Source organism: Somniosus microcephalus, chromosome 9 (assembly GCF_052327205.1).
Source record: "Somniosus microcephalus isolate GS21.2 chromosome 9, FLI_Smic_1.0, whole genome shotgun sequence".
In the NCBI taxonomy this organism is placed as follows: domain Eukaryota; kingdom Metazoa; phylum Chordata; class Chondrichthyes; order Squaliformes; family Somniosidae; genus Somniosus; species Somniosus microcephalus.
Window position 1 is genome coordinate 17,962,003 of NC_140995.1, and position 24,796 is coordinate 17,986,798.

General features: G+C 45.9%; 1 protein-coding gene across 1 annotated transcript in view; it reads right to left on the reverse strand.

Moving 5' to 3' along the window:
• The window catches only part of tpo (thyroid peroxidase), a 180,453-nt gene that overhangs the window by 73,999 nt on the left and 81,658 nt on the right, over positions 1–24,796 (reverse strand). Inside the window, exon 11 of the mRNA XM_085996420.1 lies at positions 16,361–16,598. Coding sequence (XP_085852546.1) covers positions 16,361–16,598 — 238 coding nt within the window. The remainder of the gene's footprint in view (positions 1–16,360; positions 16,599–24,796) is intronic.

Consider the following 24,796-nt stretch of genomic DNA (forward strand, 5'->3'; position numbering starts at 1 on the left):
GCTCATGCAGTGACAAACCAAAGTCCTGCCATGATGTTTTATAACAGGAGGTTGCGGTCCAGGTTGGACTTGTTAAAACCAAATGTGCGGAGGGAAGTTGAAAACAAACAGTTCCAGCATATAAATAACAAGACCACTCGGAGTTTCGAGGTAGGACAACCAGTGTTGGCCAGGGACTATGGAAACGAGAAATGGCAATCCGGAACAATTCGGGCCAGACAAGGACCCCTGATGTACACGGTAGATGTTGGTAAAAATGTAATACGGCGTCATGCTGACCAACTGGTAGAATCGAGAACAAGGGTCGAACCCATGGTTACGACAGAGACAACCGTGCAAGAAGTTAGTGAACCTGAAGCATCTACCTCGGCAGTGAATGTACCTGATGATGATGTCCAAGACATAAGAGACCAACTAGAGGAGTCACCTCAGCAACAAGAATCAGAGACCCCTGAAAGGCGTTATCCAACTCGAATCAGGAGGCCTCCTGAGAGACTGAACCTTTGAACTGTTTCTACATGAAGTTGTATATGTATATATGTTATTATGTTATGTTAAATGGGGATATAACTGTTAAGCTAAAAAGGGAGGATTGTGGTGTATGTAACTTGTTCCACCTTAAGAGAACTTAAACCTGTTCCACCTTAAGAGATGTACTACTTTCTCTGGCTGCTGTATACGGTAATACCGGTGGTGACCACACCGGTATATAAGTGCTGTGTAGTAATTTGCTGGGTAGTACAGCCCTAACCTCCGAATAGTAAAGACCTATTGAAAAGTTATTCTTTTAGTCTGTGTCAGTAATTGACCTTAAATATAACTGGAACACACAGACTTAACAATTACAAAAGGTTATTCTCACACATTCCCCTGAGGGATACGGAGATTGTATTGAAAACATACACGGGGCAAAGAGTATACCCCATCGGAAAGATAAAGGTAAATGTGGTCTACAATGGTAAAGAAAGTCAGGAAATGGACTTGTATGTGTTACCTGAGGGAGGTCCGCCACTACTGGGACGGGAATGGATCCGGAGAATAAATGTGGACTGGCATTCCATACAAGCACTAACTGTAGATTCCTGTAAAGAGGACGACGTCAAACCTAAACGACTGTCCAAAATATTGGACGATGCTAAGGAGGTGTTCCAACAGGGACTGGGAACACTGAAAGGAATTACGGCAAACATCAAGGTTGAAGAACATGCAAACCCAAAATTTTTCAAAGCCAGACCGGTACCTTATGCGATACGACCTGCTGTGGAAGCAGAGCTGGAAGGGCTAGAACGTTCAGGAGTACTGTCAAAGGTGGACTGGAGCGAATGGGCCACACCCATTGTTCCCGTCATGAAGCGTTCGTTGAGCAACAAGCCGGGGGAACCTGGGAAGGTTCGCATCTGTGGCGATTTCAAGATCACTGTTAATCCGGTTCTTCACATGGTGCAATATCCGCTTCCGCGGATTGAAGATATCTTCGCTTCGCTGTCTGGCGAGAAACACTTCACCAAGATAGACCTGGCGCAGGCGTACCTACAGATGGAAGTTGATGAAGCGTCACGCCAGTATCTCACGATCAACACACATAAGGGCTTATATCGGTATAATAGACTGGTTTTTGGAGTGGCATCGGCTCCAGCGATTTGGCAAAGGGCCATGGAGCAGGCATTGCAGGGAATTCCAGGCACACAATGCTACCTTGACGACATTCTGATTACAGGAGATGATGATAATGAGCACCTCGCGAATGTGGAGCAGGTGCTCACCAGATTGAAAGAATATGGACTCAGAGTTAATCGCCAGAAATGTGAGTTCTTTCAAAAGCGAATCTCGTACTGCGGCCACGTCATTGACCAGGAGGGGCTCCATAAGTCACCTGACAAGATCGAAGCTGTTGTGAAAGCTCCCGCTCCGGAAAATGTATCCCAGTTGAGGTCGTTCCTTGGGTTGGTTAACTATTACCACAAGTTTCTTCCAAATTTATCCACGGTGTTACACCCGCTGAACACTCTTTTGCAAATGGGAGTACCATGGAAGTGGAGCGAGGATTGTAAGCGGGCTTTTCAAAAAATGCAAGGCACTGATCACCTCTAAGGAAGTGTTGGCTCACTTTAACCCAACGCTGCCTATTCGCTTAGCTTGTGATGCTTCTCCATATGGTATCGGGGCAGTGCTCTCACATAAGTTGCCAAATGGCTTGGAAAGGCCAGTCGCGTTCGCATCCAGATCATTGACCTCCGCAGAGTGCAACTATGCTCAGATAGATAGGGAGGCTCCCAGCCTCGTGTGGGGAGTTAAGAAATTTAACCATTACCTGCAAGGCCAAAAGTTTACGCTGCTGACAGATCACCAGCCGTTGGTTTCCATTTTTAACCCTAAGAAGGGTGTTCCGGTTACGACGGCGCAGAGGCTTCAGAGATGGTCCCTTTTCCTAGGGGCACATCAATATGATATCGAATTCAAAGGTACAAAGCAACATGGTAATGCTGATGGGCTGTTGCGCCTGCCACTACCTACAGCGGAAGAGGCACCGGCAGTTGACCCTGTAGAGATATTTCACTCGACCATCATCGAATGCTTACCAGTCACCAATGCGAGTATTGAGAGAGAGACCCGAAACAACCCGACACTGTCTCGGGTCTACGATTTGACAGTGAAGGGATGGCCAGCACATGGCGACCCACTGTTACCAGCATTCTCAGCCAGACGAGAACAGCTGTCCGTCTGTCAAGGAACATTGATGTATGGAACAAGGGTGATTATTCCTCCTAAATTAAGGGAGAGAGTTCTGAAGGAACTGCATGAAGGTCATCTGGGGGGAGTCAAGATGAAAAGCCTTGCTAGGGCTTATGTGTGGTGGCCAGGTATCGACAAACAAATAGAGGATCTGACTAAAAGCTGCTCAGGGTGCCAAAAAGTTCAAAACGCACCTCCAACTGCACCACTGCATCCGTGGGAATGGCCTTCAACCCCATGGCAACGTGTGCATATCGACTTTGCAGGTCCATTCATGGATTCCATGTTTTTGATAGCGGTAGAGGCACATTCTAAATGGCCAGAAGTGATTAAGATGTCGACCACTACCGCTGAAAAGGCGATCGCAGTTCTAAGAACCATATTTGCAAGGAATGGGTTGCCGGAACAAATATGTTCAGACAACGGACCACAGTTCGTGTCAGAAGAATTCCAGAAATTCATGAAAAAGAATGGGGTGAAACACTATACATCTGCCCCATATCATCCGGCTACCAATGGGTTGGCCGAGAGATTTGTACAAACGTTCAAAAAGGCGATAAAGGCCATGAGCGAAGACCATATTCCACTACAACACAAGGTGGACAATTTCCTGATGGCATATCGAAATGCCACGCATGCAGTGACAAATCAAAGCCCTGCCATAATGTTCTACAACAGGAGGTTGCGGTCCCGGTTGGATTTGTTAAAACCCAATGTGCGTAGGGAAGTCGAAAACAAGCAATTCCAGCACGTAAATAACAAGGCCACTCGGAGTTTCGAAATAGGACAACCAGTGTTGGCCAGGGACTATAGGAATGATAAATGGCAATCCGGAACAATTCGTGCCCGACAAGGACCCTTGATGTACATGGTAGACGTTGGAGAGAACGTAACATGACGTCATGCTGACCAACTTGTGGAATCGAGAACAAGGGTCGACCCCATGTCTACGGCAGAGGCACCAGTTGAAGAAGTTATTGAGCCTGTAGCATCTACCTCAGACTCGAACATACATGATGATGTTCAATCCATAGGAGATCAAACGGATGAGTCACCCCAGCAACGAGAACCAGAGACCCCTGAAAGGCGTTATCCGGCCCGGATCAGGAGGCCTCCTCAGATCCTGAATCTTTGAACAGTTTTGTGTGAAAGTTGTATATATGTTATCCACGTAATGTTTAAATTGGGGTGTACACTGCTAAGCTAAAAGGGGAGGAATTGTAGTGTATGTAACCTGTACCACCTTAAGAGGATACCTTAAGGTGATGGGCTACTTTTTGATGGCTCCTGTACATTGTAGTACCGGTGGTGACCACACCGGTATATAAACCCTGTGGAGCAAAGTGTATTCCAGTTCAGCCCTGACCCTCAGTTACTAAAGACCTGTTTAAGTATTTCTGTAGTCTGTGTCCAGTTATTCAGCATAACTACATTTGAAAGCACAGACTCAACAGTCACTGTTACCAATGCTGTCATGGACAGATGCATCTGCAACAGGTAGCTTGGTGAGGACGAGGTCAAGTAGGTTTTTCCTTCATGTTGGCACTCTCACCACCTGTCGCCGGCCCAGACTGGCAGCTATGTCCTTCAAGACTCGGCGAGCTCGGTCAGTAGTGGTGCTACCAAGCCACTCTTGGTGATGGACATTGAAGTCCCTCACCCAGAGTACATTCTATGCCCTTGCTACTCTCAGTGCTTCTTCCAAGTGGTGTTCAACATGGAGGAGTACTGATTCATCAGCTGAGGGAGGGCGGTAGGTAGTAATCAACAGGAGGTTTCCTTGCCCATGCTTGACCTGAAACCATGCGACTTCATGGGGTCTGGAGTCAATGTTGAGGACTCCCAGGGCTACTCCTTCCCGACTGTACCCCTGGTGGGTCTGTCCTGCCGGTAGGACAGGACATATCCAGGGATGGTGATGGAGGAGTTTGGGACATTTTGCTGAAAGGTATGATTCTGTGAATATGACTATGTCAGGCTGTTGCTTGGCTAATCTGTGGGACAGCTCTCCCAATTTTGACACAAGTCCCCAGATGTTGGTGAGGAGGACTTTGCAGGGTTGACTGGGCTGGGTGTGCCATTGCCGTGTCCGTAGCCAGTGCCAAGTGGGCTGTCCAGTTTTATTCTTATTGATTTTCGTAGCGTTTTTTTACAACTGAGTGGCTTGTTAGGCCATTTCAGAGGGCAGTTAAGAGTCAACTACATTGCAGTGGTTCTGGAGTCACATATAGGCCAGACTGGGTAAAATGGCAGATTTCCTTCCCTAATGGACATTAGTGAACTACAGGAAACTTTCTTTTATCCGGCACGGACGGGACCGACGTGGTGCCGGTTCATCAAAAATTCTGGATAACCGAAAGCTATAGTAAAAGATAGGGAGAGCTGACAGCTCTGTGTAAAGCAACAAACCCTGTTGCTTAGCAACAACTGTAGAACAGTGAACACAAGTTTCATGCGTCTCTGTAGCTTAGCAACAGCTGCAGCCACACCCTTGCACAGCACAGATGGAAGAAGGCAAATAAATATGAAGTAAAACCTACTCCTGAATTTTGCCGGTTAACCGACATTTCCGGTTATTTAGGTGCCGGTAAATCGAAAGTTTCCTGTAGATGGGTTTGTACGACAATTTGATAGTTTCATACTGATATATTAAATTAAATGAATTTAAATTGCCCAGCTGCCATGGTGGGATTTGAACTCACGTGTCCAGCCCAGGCCTCTAGACTACTAGTTTAGTAACATAACCACAATGCTACCATTCCGTCACTCTATCATTACCATCAAGCCAGAGAACCAACCCTGGTGCAATAAGGAGTATAGAAGAGCATGCCAGGAGCAGCACCAGGCGTACCTAAAAATGCAGTGCTAACCTGGGGAAGCTGCAACGCAGGACTACATGCATGCTAAAAAGTGGAAGCAGCATACGATAGACAGAGCTAAGCGATCCCACAATCAACGGCTCAGATCAGAGCTCTGCAGTCTTGCCAAATCCAGTTGTGAATGGTGGTGGACCATTAAATAACTAACGGGAGAAGGAGACTCCATGAATATCCCCATCCTCAATGATGGTGGAGCCCAGCACGTGAGTGCAAAAGACAAAGCTGAAGCGTTTGCAACCATCTTCAGCCAGAAGTGTTGAGTGGATGATTCATATCGACCTCCTCCTGAGGTCCCCACCACCACAGAAGCCAGTCTTCAGCCAATTCGATTCTCTCCACATGATATCAAGAAACGGCTGAGCGCACTGGGTACAGCGAAGGCTGTGGGTCCTGGCAACACCCCGGCTATCGTGCTGAAGACTTGTGCTCCAGAACTAGCCGCTCCTCTAGCCAAGCTGTTCCAGTACAGCTATAACACTGGCATCTATCCGACAATGTGGAAAACTGCCCAGGTATGTCCTGTCCACAAAAAGCAGGGCAAATCCAATCTGGCCAATTAACGCCCCATCAGTATACTCTCAATTATCAGCAAAGTGATGGATGGTGTCGTCGACAGAGTTATCAAGCAGCACTTACTCACCAACAACATGCTCATTGATGCCCATTTGGGTTCCACCAGGACTACTCGGCTCCAGACCTCATTACAGCCTTGGTCCAAACATGGACAGAAGAGCTGAATTCTAGAGGTGAGGTGCGAGTGACTGCCCTTGACATCAAGGCAGCATTCGACCGAGTGTGGCATCAAGGAGCTCTAGTAAAACTGAAGTCAATGGGAATCGGGGGGAAAACTCTCCACTGGCTGGAAGATGGTTGTGGTTGTTGGAGGTCAACCATCACAGCCCCAGGACATTGCTGCAGGAGTTCCTCAGTGCATTGTCCTAGGCCCAACCATCTTCAGCTGCTTCATCAATGACCTTCCCTCTATCATAATGTCAGAAGTGGGGATGTTCGCTGATGGCTGCACCGTATTCAGTGTCATTTGCAACTCCTCAGATAATGAAGCAGTCCATGCCCGCATGCAGCAAGACCTGGATGACATTCAGACTTGGGCTGATAAGTGGCAAGTAACATTCGCGCCACACAAGTGCCAGGCAATGACTACCTCCAATAAGCGAGCGTCTAATCACCGCCCCTTGACATTCAATGGTATTACCATCGCCGAATCCCCCACCATCAATATCTTGGGGGTCACCATTGAACAACATGCAATGCATTGTTTCACCATACTTGTCAGAGATGCTTTGCTTGTCCAGGCCAGTAAATTAATTTACTTTCTCATAGAAAAAAACATAGCAACATGAGAGACCCTTTCTCCTTTACAATCTGGCTCGATTCCCCAAAGTACAGGCCATTATTGATTGCATACAATATTGGTCCCAAGCCCCAATCCCACCTCTTCATGAGTGAAAAGAAATACCACTTGATGAACGTACAGCTGTTCTGTGAGCAAAGGTACAGAATAAAGTAGGTGAACATCTTTTACCCTGTCAGTTGCCATGATTCAGTCATTTTATGACAATCTATGGTGACCATTATTTCAAGGGAAAGGAAGACTAAATGGATGACTGCTGGAGACCAAAGCTATACGCTGCAGCCATGACTGCTTAGCTCACTGAGAGACCGAAAGGCAAGACCTGACGAGTGATATAATGAGGCACATGCTGCTGGGTCTTGGCATCCTGAAGGGAAGATTGAAATGCTTAGGTGGATCGGGGGGAGTGCTACAGTACGCCTGACCCAAGGTTTTCAAAACTATTGTTGCCTGATGCATCATCCACATTTTTATCCTGCGAAAGGGCCTTGCCATGGAGCAGGCAAGAGAAGACAAGCAGAACAGAGGCAGAAAATGACCCTCACCAGGAGATCGAAGACTGCCCAAGAAACTGCTCACTCATAGCCACAAGACACAACTCCTAGCCTATTGCTATTAAATATTAATGGTTTTATTGGTTAATGAAAAGTGGGAGTTACACGGTGATCTTTTTGTGTCTGGTTATGACACACCAACACCATAAGAAAGAAATGAGCCAGAAAAGGCCATTCAACCCATCAGGTATGTTCCTTCCACTGACCATGTACAATCCATTCTATTTCAGATTTTGTTCAACCTATGGGGGCAATTGTCTGAAGTTTGTGCTGCTGGCTGAAAGGCTCACCCAGAGGCTGTGTGCAACAGGAATGTTAGAAACTAAAGATGCCTAACAATTTATATGGTTATACAATTAAAACTGTGACGTGAAAAATGCTGTGTTTAAATGGTTATGTTCGAATTGCAGACGGAATTGAAAGGAAGGATGTTAGCTCTGATGATGTAGAATCTGTACGGGTAGAACTGAAAAATACCAACGGGCAGAAAGCATTAGTGGGAGTGGTATATAGACCTCCAAACAGTAATGCGGAGGTCGGGAATGGCATTAAATGGGAAATTAGAGAAGCGTGCAATAAGGGCACAGCAGTTATCATGGGTGACTTTAATCTACATATAGATTGGGCTAACCAAATTAGTAACAATACTGTGGAGGAGGAATTCCTGGAGTGTATACGGGATGGTTTCCTGGATAAATATGTCGAGGAACCAACTAGAGATCAGGCCATCTTAGACTGGGTATTATGTAATGAGAAAGGATTAATTAGCAATCTTGTTGTGCGAGGCCCCTTGGGTCAGAGCGATCAAAATACAGGAAACTTTGGTTTATCCGGAGGTTAACTGTCCAGAATGCTCGATCCACCGGCAAAAATCAGGAGCAGTTTCGTTAGGTTTTTTTTCTTTTCATTGCTTTTTTTTCACCAGTCAGGCTCTGCAAGGTCTAGCTGAAGCTGTTGCTTAGCTACATAGACGCTTGCAAGGTACGGCCGACTGTTTAGAAGCTGTTGCTAAGCAACAGGGTTTGTTGCTAGAGTATGTTTTAACATTAGCGCTGGTTTGTCCGTCAGTTTTGATGGGACGGCAACAGCTCGGTCCCGTCAGTGCCGGATATCACAAAGCTTCCTGTATGATAGAATTCTTCAGTAAGATGGAGAGTGAAATAGTGGACTCAGAGACTAGGGTCCTGCATTTAAATAAAGGGGACTACGATGGTATGAGGTGCGAGTTGGGTAGGATTGATTGGGGAATGACACTCAAAGGGTTGACGGTGGATGGGCAATGGCAAACATTCAAAGATCGCATGGATGAACTACAGAATTTGTTCATCCCAATTTGGCATAAAAATAAAACAAAAAAGGTGACTCAACCGTGGCTAACAAGGGAAATTAGGGATAGCATAAGATCCAAGGAGAGGACATATAAATTGGCCAGAAAAAGCAGTAAACCTGAGGATTGGGAGCAGTTTAGGATTCAACAAAGGAGGACAAAGGGATTAATTAAAAGGGGGAAAATAGGATATGAGAGTAAGCTTGCAGGGAACATAAAAACTGACTGTAAAAGCTTTTATAGATATGTGACGAGAAAAAGATTGGTGAAGTCAAGCGTAGGTCCCTTGCAGTCAGAATCAGGGGAATTTATAATGGGGAACAAAGAAATGGAGACCAATTAAAAACATACTTTGGTTCTGTCTTCACAAAGGAGGACACAAATAACCCCCCAAAGATGTTGGGGAACATAGGGTCTAATGACAGGGAGGAACTGAAAGAAATCAGTATTTGTAGGGAAATGGTGTTAGGGAAATTGATGGGATTGAGGGCCGACAAATCCCCAGGGCCTGATAATCTACATCCTAGGGTACTTAAGGAAGTGGCCCTAGAAATAGTAGATGCATTGCAGGTCATCTTCCAAAATTCGATAGACTCTGGAACAGTACCCATGGATTGGCGGGTAGCTAATGTTACCCCACTGTTCAAAAAGGGTGGTAGAGAGAAAATGGAGAATTACAGACTGGTAAGCCTGACATCGGTAGTGGGGAAAATGCTAGAGTCCATTATAAAGGATGTAATAGCAGAGCACTTGGAAAAAAGTGACCGGATCGGACAAAGTAAACATGGATTTACAAAAGGTAAATCATGCTTGACTAATCTACTGGAATTTTTTGAGGATGTAACTGGTAAAATAGATAAGGGAGAACCAGTGGATGTGGTGTATTTGGACTTTCAAAAGGCTTTCGATAAGGTCCCGCATAAGAGATTTGCGTGTAAAATTAAGGCACATGGGATTGGGGGCAAGGTATTGACTTGGATAGAGAACTGGTTGGCAGACAGAAAGCAAAGAGTTGGAATAAACGGGTCTTTTTCCGAGTGGCAGACAGTGACTAGTGGGGTACCGCAGGGATCAGTCCTTGGACCCCAACTATTCACAATATATATAAATGATCTGGATGAGGGAACTAGATGTAATATCTCCAAGTTTGCAAATGACACAAAGCTGGGTGGGCGTTTGTGTTGTGAGGAGGATACCGATAAACTCTAGTATGATCTGGACAGGTTGGGTGATTGGGCAGAAGCATGGCAAATGCAATATAACGTGGATAAATGCGAGGTTATCCACTTTGGTGTCAAAAACAAGAAGGCAGATTATTATCTGAATGGCAATAGATTGGGAGAAGGGGAAGTGCAACGAGACCTGGGCATCCTTGTGCAACAGTCGCTGAAACTAAGCATGCAGGTGCAGCAGGCGGTTAAGAAGGCAAATGGTATGTTGGCCTTCGTAGCGAGCGGAACAAGGATGTCTTGCTGCAGTTGTACAGGGCCTTGGTGAGACCACATCTTGAGTATTGTGTGCAGTTTTGGTCGCCTTATCTGAGGAAGGATGTTCTTGCCATGGAAGGAGTGCAGCGAAGATTCACCAGGCTGATACCTGAGATGGCAGGAATGACGTATGAGGAGAGATTGGGTCGATTGGGCTTATATTCGCTAGAGTTTAGAAGATTGAGAGGGAATCTCATCGAAACTTATAAAATTCTAACAGGACTAGACAGACTAGATGCTGGAAGGATGTTTCCGATGGTCGGGGAGTCCAGAACCAGGGGTCACAGTCTAAGGATAAAGGGTAAGCCATTTAGGACAGAGATGAGGAGGAATTTCTTCACCCAGAGAGTGGCGAACCTGTGGAATTCTCTACCACAGAAGGCAGTGGAGGCCAATTCATTAAATATATTCAAGAAGGAGTTGGATATATTTCTTAAGGCTAAAGGGATCAAGGGATATGGAGAGAAGGCAGGAACAGGGTACTGAAATTGGATGATCAGCCATGATCTCACTGAATGGCGGAGCAGGCTCTAGGGGCCGAATGGCCTACTCCTGTTCCTATCTTCTATGTTTCTATGGAAATTCTCCTTGGGTCAGATGAATTGTTAGAAGTGCTAGGGGGAAAAATTCCGTATCACCCCATTTAGGGCGCCATTATCGGCCGTGCGCAAAGTTTAACGCCTGGTGCTAATGGGAGATTCCTCCGACGACAAACTTGGCTTTTATCACCCCTGGAGGTGATTGGAGCGCTAAATCAGGCGCTTCACAGCTGTCTTAAGGCGCAAATGCCGAGGAGTGAGGCGCTACCTCAGAGCATGGGCGAAGCAAGGAAGAGCAAATCAAAATGAACCTGCAAAGTGCTGCTGTACCCAAAACTGCTTCACACAGCATTGAATCTCTCCAGAAATCTCTCTCTCTCTCAGAATGCGTGGTGCAAAAATATCACCGACAAAAAAAGGCAGGAAGCGGTTGCCTTTAAATAGCGCTCCCCCAATCCCTTTCTGACTGCAAAATGCTCCCCTCAACCTGTCGTTGCTAGCGGCAGGCGGTAAGGCAGGAGGCGCCACTCAATATCCGGTCTGGGGTGCTACCGGGGCGTTGCGCACTCGACTGACATCACGATCTGCCGGCGCAGGAGATCGTGACGGTAGTGTTTAGCGCCGCCACGAAATGTCTAGTTAATTTCGCAAGTGACGCAAACATCGCCGCGCCTGGGCGCTAGTTGCTTTGCGCCCCATTAGTGCCCTCTTAAGGCGCTAATGGGAGGTGCAAGCAACTGAATTTTTCCCCCCTAATGTTTTGGTTTCCTATGGAGGTACAATCTCCCTGTTGCTAAGCTATTATCTGTTGTTTTTAAGTTAAGACTTAAACAATGTTTATGTATTTTATGTGTAATGCTAAGGTAGGATTTGAAGTTGGCTTAACAGAACTGCTTGTGAAGATAACAGAAGGAAGTTTGGGGGAAGTTAACATAAACATTTGCTATGTCATAAAGGAGGTAACACTCTGAAGTGAACAGGTTTCTAGTTGGGCATCTTGAGATCAAAGAAGGATACGGACAAAAGAGTTAAGACACAAATTCCACATGAAGGAAACCCTGGGAAAATATAAACAGGGAAAGACATGTGGCCAAAATGTGTTACATCTTTAGGGTGGGCTTTGACACAAGAATCGAGACAAAGAACTAGAAGTCCCATTGGATATTAAGGTTTATGGGGAACTTCTATAGGTCAAAAGGTCTTGTCAATATCCAGGATCAGGCCTACCCCTAAAAGTAGAATATAAGTGACCTTCCAGAAGCTTGTACTCACAGACGGCAAAGAGAGAGAGAGAGAGAGAGAGAGAGAGAGAGAGAGAGACTCTAGACAAAAGGAAGAAGAGAATTTCTCACGTGTGTCAACCGTCTGTCCAATCGGCTCAGTATCAGCTTCATGTCACGGTCGTATGTTTTTGCTGTATAACTAATGTGTTATACTCCATCTTAAATCCCGATTAAACACAATGGCCTAGAAATTGAGTGCCCTTAGCGCCGATTTTGCGGCGCTAGAGGGCCTAGCGCTGCATTTGGCGCCGGCGCCGAAATTGCCTGGGGCCCTTACGCCGCGGTAGACCGGTAGCGCTGCGCCGGCACCGATGACGTCATCGGTGTGCGCAGCGTCCCGGTTGCCATGCCGACGGGCCCCAGCGCCGAAATTCAGTTGCGGCCGCCTCGCCCGTGACAGCCGCAACTAAGACTCTGGCAACAGAGTCTTACGAGTCTTTGCGCCGGCGCATTAAAGGCCCCGCGGCGGCCGGCCGCTTTCCCGCCGGCCGCCTGGCCGCAGCTCCCTCCCCGGACTTCCCCCCGCCCCCCCCCCGGAACAGAAGCAAGCCCGGCACTTGTCCGAGGTGCCGGGCTCATTTTTTAAAAGATTTTCGCGGGCCGCGATTGGGTGCAGGCAGCTCCTCCTTAAGGGAAGGAGGAGGCCTGCACTTCCCGAGCCTGCCGCACCGCATCGGGTGCCGCAGCGCCGGAATTGCGGCGCGAAACGGCAGTTAGCGCCGATGTACCGCCGCAAAGACCCTTCAGTAGCGCCGGCAGCCGTTTGGGCGCGGCACTGCTGAATTTTTGGCGCGCGCAGGGGGACTTAGCGCCGGCACTAACTTCCGGCGCTAAAGCCCTGGCTAAGCCAAAACTCAATTTCTAGGCCAATATACCCACCATATTGATTTGCACTCGAACCTGATTATTTAAAGTGACCAGATATAACAGGAAGCACTGTCCACATAAATTCCCCATTAAAATGAATGGACGGAAAATCATGGACAGCCTATCCACGATTTCCTCACATTCAATGCTGGTGAGCAAGATTCTGTGCCAGCGGCATGAACTTGGAAGTTCAGAACCGAGTTCTTCTCCTTTACAAGATTCTGCGAAGCTTCTCCCTGTTCCAAAGCTAACCAAGCAAATCTAAATACTTATCTCATCTTACATCCTGTATTACATTATCTTGGCCATTTTGATATATTAGCCACATTAAGCTTTTCCCTTCCTGAATATTTGGTATACCTGTTAATTCTAAATAGAACTCTAAAAGAGTTATTTGTTTCTTCAGTATTCATTCTTGATTTCACTGACTCTTCCGAATATGCAATCACTTTAAAGCTAAAGCCGCGATTAATCTTGTCAATGTAACTTGCTCTGTTGAGATATAGCGGCCAGTAGTTTTCACTAAATTCAATTTTTATTTGAATTTTCTCTGGTCTGACTCTTATGTGTTAAAAATCTCCATTTTTTTAAGTGCCGCTGACTCGACAGAAAATAATGTAAGAATGTTGCAGTGAAAGACCCATCTATTAATTGTGTAGAAATCTTACATGATAGTTGTTCGCTCTAGTCTCACTAATAACCTCAGGCCCTTACGAGGTCCTCTACTAGCTCAGCCGTAGCATATTTTTTTAGACCCTACCACCGATTAATGTTAATCAAATGACTGGATTATTTTCAGATTTATTGCGGTGGCTGTCTGAATTTTTGCCTTTTTGCTTGGTAGTGAGAAGGGCCTTAGGTCAAACTACAGGCCACAGGTCATGATGTGGTCAGGGCTGAGACAGAGGGGACCAATGTTTCCCCTTAAGCTGTGTGGCTACGCAGCCATGCAATGCTCTGAGCTCCCGTGCAGCCGGCTCACCGGCTTTTAAATGGACCTTGTTGTGTGAACATTGGTGGCATTACAACAGTGACTACACTTCAAAAAAAGACTCCATTGTCTGTGAAGTGCTTTGAGATGTCCTATGGTTGTAAAAGATGCTATATAAATGGAAGTGTTTTCCTTTCTTTCAGATGCAGACTGACTTGCTGTGCATATCAAGCATTTACTGCTTTTGCGAATTCTTATTTGTTGGACTCCTCACAATTTACACTTTGTATTTTGCAGCTAATTTCATCTCATCACTTTACATGTGTTGCAATAAACGGTGTCCTTATCATCTATCTATCCCCTCTCACAAGAGTCTAAATTGGTGTTCAGAGAGACCTGGGTGACCTTGTACACGAATCACTGAAAGTTAACATGCAGGTACAGCAAGCAATTAGGAAAGCAAATGGTATGTTGGCCTTTATTACAAGAGGATTTGAGTATAAGAGTAAAGACGTCTTACTTCAATTATATAGGGCCCTGGTGAGACCACACCTGGAGTATTGTGTACAGTTTTGGTCTCCTTACCTAAGGAACGATATACTTGCCATAGAGGGAGTGCAACAAAGGTTCACCAGACTGGTTCCTGGGATGGGGGAGGGATTGTCCTCTATGGAGAGATTGAGTAGACTAGGCCTATATTCTCTAGAGTTTAGAAGAATGAGAGCTGATCTCATTGAAACTTACAACATTCTTACAGGGCTTGACAGGGTAGATGCAGGGAGGATGTTTCCCCTGGCTGGAGAGTCTAGAACCAGGGGTCTCTGTCTCAGAATAAGGGGTCAGCCATTTAGGTGAGGAGAAATCTCTTCACGCAGAGGGTGGTGAATCTTTGCAATTCTCTACCCCAGAGGGGTGTGGAGGCTCAGTCGTTGAGTATATTCAAGACAGAGGTCGATAGATTTATGAATATTAAGGGAATCAAGGGATATGAGGATAGTTCAAGAAAGTGGAGATGAGGTAAAAGATCAGCCATGATCTTATTGAAAGGTGCAGCAGGCTCGAAGGGCCAAATGGCCGACTCCTGCTCCTATTTGTTATGTTCTTATGTTCTTAAGTGGCCTTTCTCTGACCTTGTGCTGACTACTGGGCCGACTTTTACTGATTTAGGTTATTGTTGTTAGTGTAGCACTTTCACAGAACTTGCAATCTTCTGCTTTGGGCTGATAACTACAGCAACAGCTTGCTTATGAGGTAATTCAAAACTATTTTCAGTGCACACTGATCAAACCGAAACATTTACAAGTGTCTCAGCGGTGACTTTGGCACATCTGGTAAGAGTCTGAAGGTACATTGTCCCTTCAGTCAAAACAGGTTGCATTCACTTTGGCTCATTTTTAGTTTAACAGATTCAAACATCTCATATTATATCCTGAAATAAATCTATTGGCAAGGCTGCATATCACTAATACAAGGCCGGAGATTTGATGGTTATGCAACATAAACAAAATTAATGCCCATATTAAGCTTTTTTCATAGAAATATGTCAAAAGAGTCATAGAGTCACAGAGTCATAACGGCACAGAAGGAGGCCATTCGGCCCATCGAGTCCGTGCCGGCTCTCTGTAGAGCAATCCAGTCAGTCCCATTCCCCCGCTCTATCCCTGTAGCCCTGCAAGTTTATTTCCCTCAAGTGCCCATCCAGTCTCCCCTTGAAAACATTGAGTGTCTCCGCTCCCACCACTTCCGTCTGTACCATTGTCAAAACACTTAGAGTTTCCACCATTGAAGTTGCTTCCAATAGACACCACAGATTATATTGGTTTCAAAACCAGGAATGACCTCCCCCACCCCCCCACGTTCACATATAGTCTATGACCAGCTGCAAAAAATGGGTCTGATCCCCTTTATTTAATGCTACTCTACTATGCTATGCACTTCTTTTATGTATCTGTGTGTGCTGTATGTTCTAACATTTACTCTCAGGTAGCACGATTTGTAATCTGTGGAACTTTTTTTCAACAATCCAAAAAAAGTCTAAATTTGCTGCCGTCCACTTTTTAGCCCCTTCCCTTAAAATTGCAGCCCCCCCCTCGGCCCCACCCAAGCAATCACTGCAGTTGCTATTTGTGTAAAAGAAAGGTTCCAAAAATAACACCGCAGGGCTCCATCCTTTGAAAGTGAGTCTCCCATATTTGCTCGGAGAAAGAAGCTGGTAATTTTCAGTGTTCTTTGCTTTCGTTTAGTCCTATTTGTTCTGCTCCAAAGTGCTTGATTAATCTGTATTAAGCTGCTTAATAATACAAGACTAGACATTTACCAGAATGGTGTGAGCTAACAGCCCTGTGTATGTGACTAGATTGGAATGGAACAATATCATTTAAAACTCACCTATCGCCTTCTCTTAAAGCTTTCATTTGTTTTCCAATTAAACAGGCAAATAATGGGCCAATTCTGGCTCCAGGGAGAAAATCTTCTGCCAAGCCACCAAGCCAGATGTCAATATTGTTTGGATGCCCATAGAGATCCATTATCTTTTCAACTAAATCTAAATCAGATATTGCTTTCCTTAAATTGGCTTTAGTTTCCAATCTTTCCAGTTCACAGAATTCCCTCCAGTCATTGTATCCTAGAAGTAAAGACAAGCCATACATACTCTGTTAGTTTAGGAGCAGTCAACAAGAAACTCTGGTCCTGAAATTACATCATAGGATATTATCCTGCAAAGACTTAATGCATCTATTTGCGATTCCTTGCTCCATTACTTTAGCAGAGGCATTAACCTAATAAATAAGCCAATGTATCCACTAAAATAACAGAGAGATGAATTTCAAACACAGCGATCAGACACTAATATCTCACAATGTAATTCCAAAACATCTATAGGGAACTCTCTTTTATCCGGCACCGACGGGACCGACATGGTGCCAGTTCATCAAAATTTCCGGATAACTGAGAGCTATAGTAAAAGATACGGAGAGCTGAGAGCTCTGTATAAAGCAACAAACCCTATTGCTTAGCAACAGGTGCAGAACAATGGCCACAAGTTCCAAGCGTCTCTGTAGCTTAGCAACAGCTGCAGCCACACCCTTGCACAGCAACAGATCGAGGAAGGCAAGTAATAAAACTTACCTGAACCTACTCCTGAATTTTGCCGGTTAACCGAGATTTCCGGTTTAGGTGCCGGTAAATCGAGAGTTTCCTGTATTTATCAAGAGTTCATTAACGCCATTCAATTTCAACTAGAAATGTTTGATATTTCTTCTCTTTCTTTTGTCTTCACATCAGTGGGAACATTTTTGTCTTCAACGCCCGTGACAACAGAACTTTGTGCACCGGGAACACATATCGAAATTTCAGGCACGTACCCAATTCATGGCCCAACAATTTTCTGTTCATTAATGTTAATAATGATTATCCGCCAATATTTCTTTCTTGTGTTATCTATTTCTTTTGACTTTGTTCTCACATAAAATGTGTAAGAACTTTCAGGAACAAAAAAGGACAATAGACCCACACGCCCATCCCCCTCTCAGAGATTAACCCCCACCTACCTGCATTCTCGTTGTATCTCTCAATCCCTCCTTTCTCCACAAATACATCCAACTCCATCTTAAACCCATTGATACCGTCTATTTGCTTGGAAATGTATTCTACAACTTCTTTATCCTTTGAGTGAAAAAGTTCTGCCTGACTTTCTTCCTCTTGGGTTTCTAATTTTTAACTGATGTCCCTTGGTATTTGAACACTTTGCCTGAAATTATTTTGTTAATCTTAAGTGCTTCAATAAGTTCACCTCAAACATTTTTTTCTAAAGAAAATCAGCTTCACTTGTTTTACTTCTCCTCATATACTTAAATTCTTGTTTGGAATGTGTTTGCTGTTCATGTCCCTACCCTTTGTAAAGCAATCATATTCTTCCTGTGATTAGGCGATCAGACCTACATATGGTGATCTACATTGAGTCAGATAGATAATTAGGAATCACATTTGGATTTTTGTTTTATCCCTCTTACTTGTCAAGTAATACTTAAGTGTAGATTTTCGTACTCCCCCTGCCCTGATGCACTGATCTTGTCTATCCTCAGGATTGCCAGAATTTCCTGCCCCAGGCTGTTTACACAGCCCAGGACACCCTTGGCACGGACCTGCTCCCTGGCAGGACCTAGCGCTTGTAGAAGGTGCAGGAAAATAGGGCACCATTGCAGGCTTCGCAAGCCATGCAACTGCACTCCGGCCCTTGGATATTGGGACCTGGAGATTGGCACCTAAAGGTCCCGATTCCATCAGCCAGGGGATGGTGGCGTGGTTGTCAAGAAGTCTTCGGCCTGCCCCAGGATCCCTGCAGACCCTCTAGTCAGAGGTGTCCAGGGGCTAGGGTTGCCAACTCTGGTTGGACATATTCCTGGAGGTGTCATCACATGACCTCACGCCTCCAATCGTCCCGCCACCACGCATCCTGCCATTGGTCACCCGACATGTCCACCCTCATGGTACACCCCCGCCCCAGGCCAATCGGAAACCGAATAGACTCTTCATTACCCGATTGAATGATCATTGACTGTCAGTCAAACAGCCTTTTTGCCTATGTCCAACAATTTTATAACTAGCAAAAACAAGAAAATTTAGAAAACGCACCATTTTTCATTGCCCCTATAAATTCCCTCCTGGGTTGCTCGCAGCGGTGTACTGGATCTTCCTGGAGACTCCAGTGCAATCCTGGGGGTGGGGGGGGGGTGGTGGTTGGCAACCCTACCAGGGGCAGGCCACAGCACCACAGGCGCCTTTACCCTTGCGTAGCAAGTTGAGATTGCGTCAGGAAAATTAGGCAAGAGGTCGGGAACATCCCCTCCTGTCTCCTTAGAATGGCTCTGTCACCCCTGCAGCTATTGCAGGAGCAGGCCTAGCTCTCCCTCCCTCCCAGGGAAGCCCAGGAAATCCCAGGCCAATGTTAAGCCAGGTGACTGTCCCGTTTTCCTGACCTTTGCACCCAGGGAAATAGGTGCTCCGAGGGCAACATTTTGGGAAATCGATCTTATACTCTCTCTTTTGGTTCCTTGCTTCATATGAATTATTTTATCCTTATCTGCAGTCAGCAGCGTCAGATAATTATTGGTGCAGTTACGTAAGGAGATCTAAATCTTTCTGAACCCATTTGCACTCCTTCTTGATATTTTGATGCAATCTGCAAGCGCGGAAAATTTGTTTAGGATACCCTTGTCCAAATTTAAATTAAATAAAAAATAGCAAGGGTCTCCAGACCAATTCATGAGATGCCCTCTCCAGATTAAAAATCCCTCTTCTGTCTGAAAAGTTCCCATTTACGGTCACCCTCTGCTCCCATTTTTTCAACAAACTTTTTATCCTTCGCTTTTAGTTGCAGATGCGGAACTTTGTCAAAAGCTTTCTGAAGGTTCAAGTATGTAATATCAACGGCATTTCATCATGTCAATTTTTGTCTTTGGACAGAACTCTAGGTAAACATGAATTAAACATGAACATAAACGCCTTGGAACGTTTTACCATGTTAAAGGTGGTATATAAATACAAGTTGTTGTTGTTGAATTCCCGTTACCGAACAAGTTCTGAGTTTCCTTTAATAGTTTCTGCATTTCTTAGGTGTTCACACAGATCTCTCAAAATTACTTCACAGGTTTTCTCTATAACAGATTTGAAACTTTATTTTGTGTCAGGTCCTGGAGTTCTGTGGATTGCTCATTGGGGGGTGGAGCCTCTGCCCGTCCCAACCATGGTCATCCATGCAGGAGGGGGCAGGATTCCCTATGTCAGGAGTTCTGGGGTCACTGGCCCCCAACAGAACCTGACATAACATTGCCAGCGATACTCCCAATCAGGCTAGGTGTACCGTTCAGCTAATGGGCAGCAGTGAGGTCCACCTGCAGTCTAGAAGAATGAAGTGATGATTTAAAAAAAAAAATCATTAACTGCGCCCCCTTACAAAGAGGACCAATGGGGGCAATTTTAACTTGTTTCTGGGGGAGGACCCAGCACTCCCTCCCGTAAGTGGTAAGTTACAACAGACTTCCTAGCCTGTCCACTGTGTCAGGCTGCTTAGGTGTGCTCCTAATAGCCCGCCATTCGCAGGATCTCTTCTTCTTCTTAGGCAGTCCATCGGAACCGAGGATGACTTGCTTCCACGCTAAAAATTGAGTTCTCAGGTGACTGATGAGTCCAATGCGGGACCGACAGTCTCTGCCACAGGTGGGGCAGACGGTGGTTGAAGCGGCGGATGGGTGGGGTGCTTGGGTTGACATGCGCTCCTTCCACTGTTTGCGCTTGGCTTCCGCTTGCTCCCGGCGAAGAGACTCGAGGTGTTTGGCGCCCTCCCGGATGCTTCTCCTCCACTTTGTGTGGTCTTGGGCCAGGGATTTCCAGGTGTTGGTGGGGATGTTGCAGTTTTTCAAGGAGGCTTTGAGGGCGTCATTGAAGCATTTCCTCTGCCCACCTGGGGCTCTCTTGCCGTGTTGGAGCTCCGAGTAGAGCGCTTGTTTTGGGGGTCTCGCAGGATAATGAAGGGACCTCACCCTGACCTCATAAACCTAATGGGGTCAACTGCTGAGGTCCCAGGTGTGCACATGCCTGGAAGTCTCCCCACTTTCCAATCCTCAGAAATCTCTGCTGAATTTAAGGTATTGCGACAATGTCAGTTAAGGTTGCATTAAAGTCAGTCCCAATCTCCTTTAAGACTCAAGGGTGAAAGTTGTTGGACTCTCTCCATTTTAAGAGCAGGTAACCTTGGGGTAGTTTTTTTACTTTTGGCAGTGGCCAAGAATGGGCGACAGTGGATCAGTTGCCCATCACACACCCTGCCCAGCTTTCCTTTCCAGAAGTCAATGAAAATGAAAATCGGGTGGGGTGTATGAAGGGCTGCCGCTCGTTTTCCGCCACAGCGGAAAGCGATAAACTAACCATTTATTTCTCCTATATAGCCTTCTGTCCGCCATCTATTCCTCTCTCTATTTCTCCTTTCTCAGCTTAAAGTCCTGCCAACATTTTGTAGTTATTGACACATTTTCCCTTTATATGTTGGGCTTTCAAATTATTGAAGTCGGGGGTGTGGGAGCAAATTTTCAAATCCAGCGTAAATTAGGTGGGCAATGGGCAGGGCGAGCGCTGCAGCCACCCGAAGGAACCGGCATGGGGCCCAAGCCTTTTCATGGTCAGGCCTCATTTACATTTAGCAAGCTGCCAGAGTGAAATGCTTTCCTTGTAGCAGCTCGCCTATCTGGAGCTGGGAAACTCGGTGCGGTGGCTGTATTTGAAGGATCTACAACAGCACCTTAAAGGGAAGGGGGTGGAAATTTCAGAAGTGAAAGGAAGCACAGGGAAGAACAGCGGACAACAGTGTTGCAGCACTTACAGCAGCAGAGAGATTAATAATATGGAAGACTTTAAGCCTCAAGACCCACAAGCAACTACGGTAAAAAATCAATGCCAAACCTGTTTCCAACTTGCCCTGACTGCAGCTGAGGATCCATTTAATGTACACTCAACTTGGCCGCCTCATGATTTCTGCTGGGCAGGAGTAGGAATTGGCAGCAATCTGGTGGACAGAGACGAAGGTGGCAACAGGGATTGTAACTACATCATTTGACCCCCCAATTCATTGGCAGTTAGAAAAATATGGGGTAATAAATGACAGCCAGCAGGGATTTGTTAAAGCCAAATCGTGTTTCACTAATTTGATTGAGTTCTTTGATGAAGTAACGGAGAGGGTTGATGAGGGTAGTGCGGTGGATGTTGTGTATATGGACTTTCAAAAAGTATTTGATAAAGTACCACTTAATAGATTTGTTAGCAAAATTAAAGCCCATGGCATTAACGGGGCAGTGGCAGCATGAATACAAAATTGGCTAAGAGACGGAAAGCAGAGAGTAGTGGTGAATGGTTGTTTTTCAGGCTGGAGGGAGGTATATAATGGTGTCAGCCAAAAGTCGGTATTAGGATCACTGCTCTTTTTGATATATATTAATGACCTGAACGTGGGTATAAAGGGCATAATTTCAAAATTTGCTGGTGACATGAAACTCAAAAATGTAGTAAGCAGCGAGGAGAATAGCAACAGACTTCAGGAGGACTTAGAAAGCCTGGTGAAATGGACAGACACATGACGGATGCAATTTACTGCAGAGAAGTGTGAAGCGACGCATTCTGGCCGGAAGAATGAGGAGAGGCAGTATGTACTAAATGGTCCAATTTTAAAGAGACTGCAGGAACAGAGAGATCTGGGGGTCGATGTACTAGCTGGCCTCCCACATTCCACCCTACGTAAAATTGAGGTCATCCAAAACTCGGTTGCCTGTGTCCTAACTCACACCAAGTCCCGTTCGCCCATCTCCCCTGTGCTCGCTGACCTACATTGGCTCCCATTTAAGCAGCGCCTCGATTTCAAAATTCTCATCCTTGTTTTCAAATCCCTCCATGGCCTCGCCCCTTCCTATCTCTGTAATCTCCTTCAGCCCCACAACCCACTAGATATCTGCGCTCCTCTAATTCTGCCCTCTTGAGCATCCCTGAATATAATCGCTCAGCCATTGGTGGCTGTAGTGTCCGAGGATCAATAATACTCAGACTGCAGGAGAACAATAAAACAGGTATTTACTGAACAGGGAGTAATTCAAGACTGAAATACAGAAGCCTGCTATGGCTTTATATACAGGGGTGGTCACTGCCGGTACTGCAGTATAGAATCAGTTCTTCTCTTAAAGGCACATACACAACAATTCCTCCCCTTTTAGATAAACAGTACATAACATTCATTTAACAACTAAATAATAACTAATTACAATTACAATTTTCACTGTACTATATACATCAACTGAAATAATCATTTATAAGTTCAGTCTTTGCGGAGGCTTCCTGATCTTGACTGGATAGCGCCTTTCTCAAGTATCCTGTTCTTGTGGCGGAGTTGATTCTGGCTCATTGTCATTGGTTGGTTCGTCAGCTTCCAATACCACTGCTTCTGAGGTAGACGCAATCTGTACTTTGGGTTGATTACCAGGTGCACCTGCTCGTGGTATGGGTTTGGCTTGTTCCTGTGACTCTAGAATCTGGTCAGCATGGCGTCTCACGATGCTCTCTCCAACGTCCACTGTGTACATTAGTGGTCCCTGCTGTGTGCATATCGTTCCTGGCTGCCATTTTTCTGTTCGGTAGTCGCAGTCCAAGACTGGTTGCCCTATATTGAAGCTCCTGTTTGGCTTCTCATTTATGTGCTGGAATTGCTTATCCTCAACATCTCGTCTTATGTTTGGTTTGAGCAAATCCAGGCGACATCTTAGCCTTCGGTTGAAGAACATTATGGCTGGAGCTTGGTTGGTGACTGCATGTGTCACATTCCGGTAAGCAAACAAGAAATTATCCACCTTGTGTTGTAGTGGTATGTCGTCATTATGCATTGCCTTTATGGCCTTTTTAAAGGTCTGAACAAACCTCTCAGCCAATCCATTTGTGGCTGGATGATATGGGGCAGGTGTGTAATGCTTCACCCCATTATTCCTCAGAAACCTCCAGAAATCCTCTGACACAAACTGTGGCCCATTGTCGGAGCAAATCTGTTCTGGCAAGCCATTCCTGGCGAAGATGGTCCGTTGGACTGCAATCGTTTTCTCCGTGGTGGTGGAGGGCATTTTGATGACCTCTGGCCATTTCAAATGGGCGTCCACAGCGATTAGGAACATTGAGTCCATAAATGGACCAGCAAAATCAATGTGTACCCGTTGCCATGGAGATGAGGGCCACTCCCATGGATGTAGCGGGGCATGTGGTGGAGCGTTTTGGACCTTCTGGCATCCTGTGCATCTCTTGGTCATATCCTCGATTTCTTTATTGATTCCCGGCCACCACACAAACGCCCTGGCTAGGCTCTTCATTTTTACCCCTCCCAGATGACCCTCATGAAGCTCATTGAGCACTCTTATCTCTCAACTTGGGTGGAATTACCACTCGGGATCCACACATCAAGGTCCCCCGGCACACTGACAGCTGTTCTCTCCTTGGTGAGAATGCTGGCAACAGTGAGTCGCCATGTGCTGGCCATCCCTTCACCGTCAAATCATAGACCCGAGAGAGTGTCGGGTCATTTCGGGTTTCCTTCTCTATACTTGAGTTTGTAACAGGTAGACATTCGACTATGGTCGCATGGAATATCTCAACAGGGTCCACTGCAGGTGCTTCCTCAACGGTAGGCGCGACAGCCCATCAGCGTTTCCATGCTGTTTCGTACCCTTGTACTCTATGTCGTACTGATGTGCCCCTAGAAAAAGTGACCATCTTTGCAGCCGTTGCGCCGTCATCACCGGAACGCCCTTCTTTGGGTTAAAAATGGAGACCAGGGGCTGATGATCAGTCAGTAGGGTGAATTTCTGCCCGTGCAGATAGTGATTGAACTTCTTCACCCCCCACACCAGGCTGAGGGCCTCCCTGTCAATCTGGGCGTAGTTACGCTCGGCTGAGGTTAACGAGCGCGACGCAAAGGCTATTGGCCTCTCTGAACCGTCAGGGAATTTGTGTGACAGCACCGCTCCGATGCCGTAGGGAGACGCATCACATGCTAACCGAATCGGTAGTGTTGGATTGTAGTGGGCCAATACTTCTTTTGAAGTGATTAGGCATTTACATTTCTGAAAGGCACGCTTACACTCATCACTCCATTTCCATGTTACTCCAGTTTGCAGTAGGGCGTTCAGTGGGTGCAGAATTGTAGGTAAATTCAGCAAGAACTTATGGTAGTAGTTCACCAACCCGAGGAACGACCTCAGTTGCGACACATTTTCCGGTGCTGGAGCCTTGACTACAGCCTCA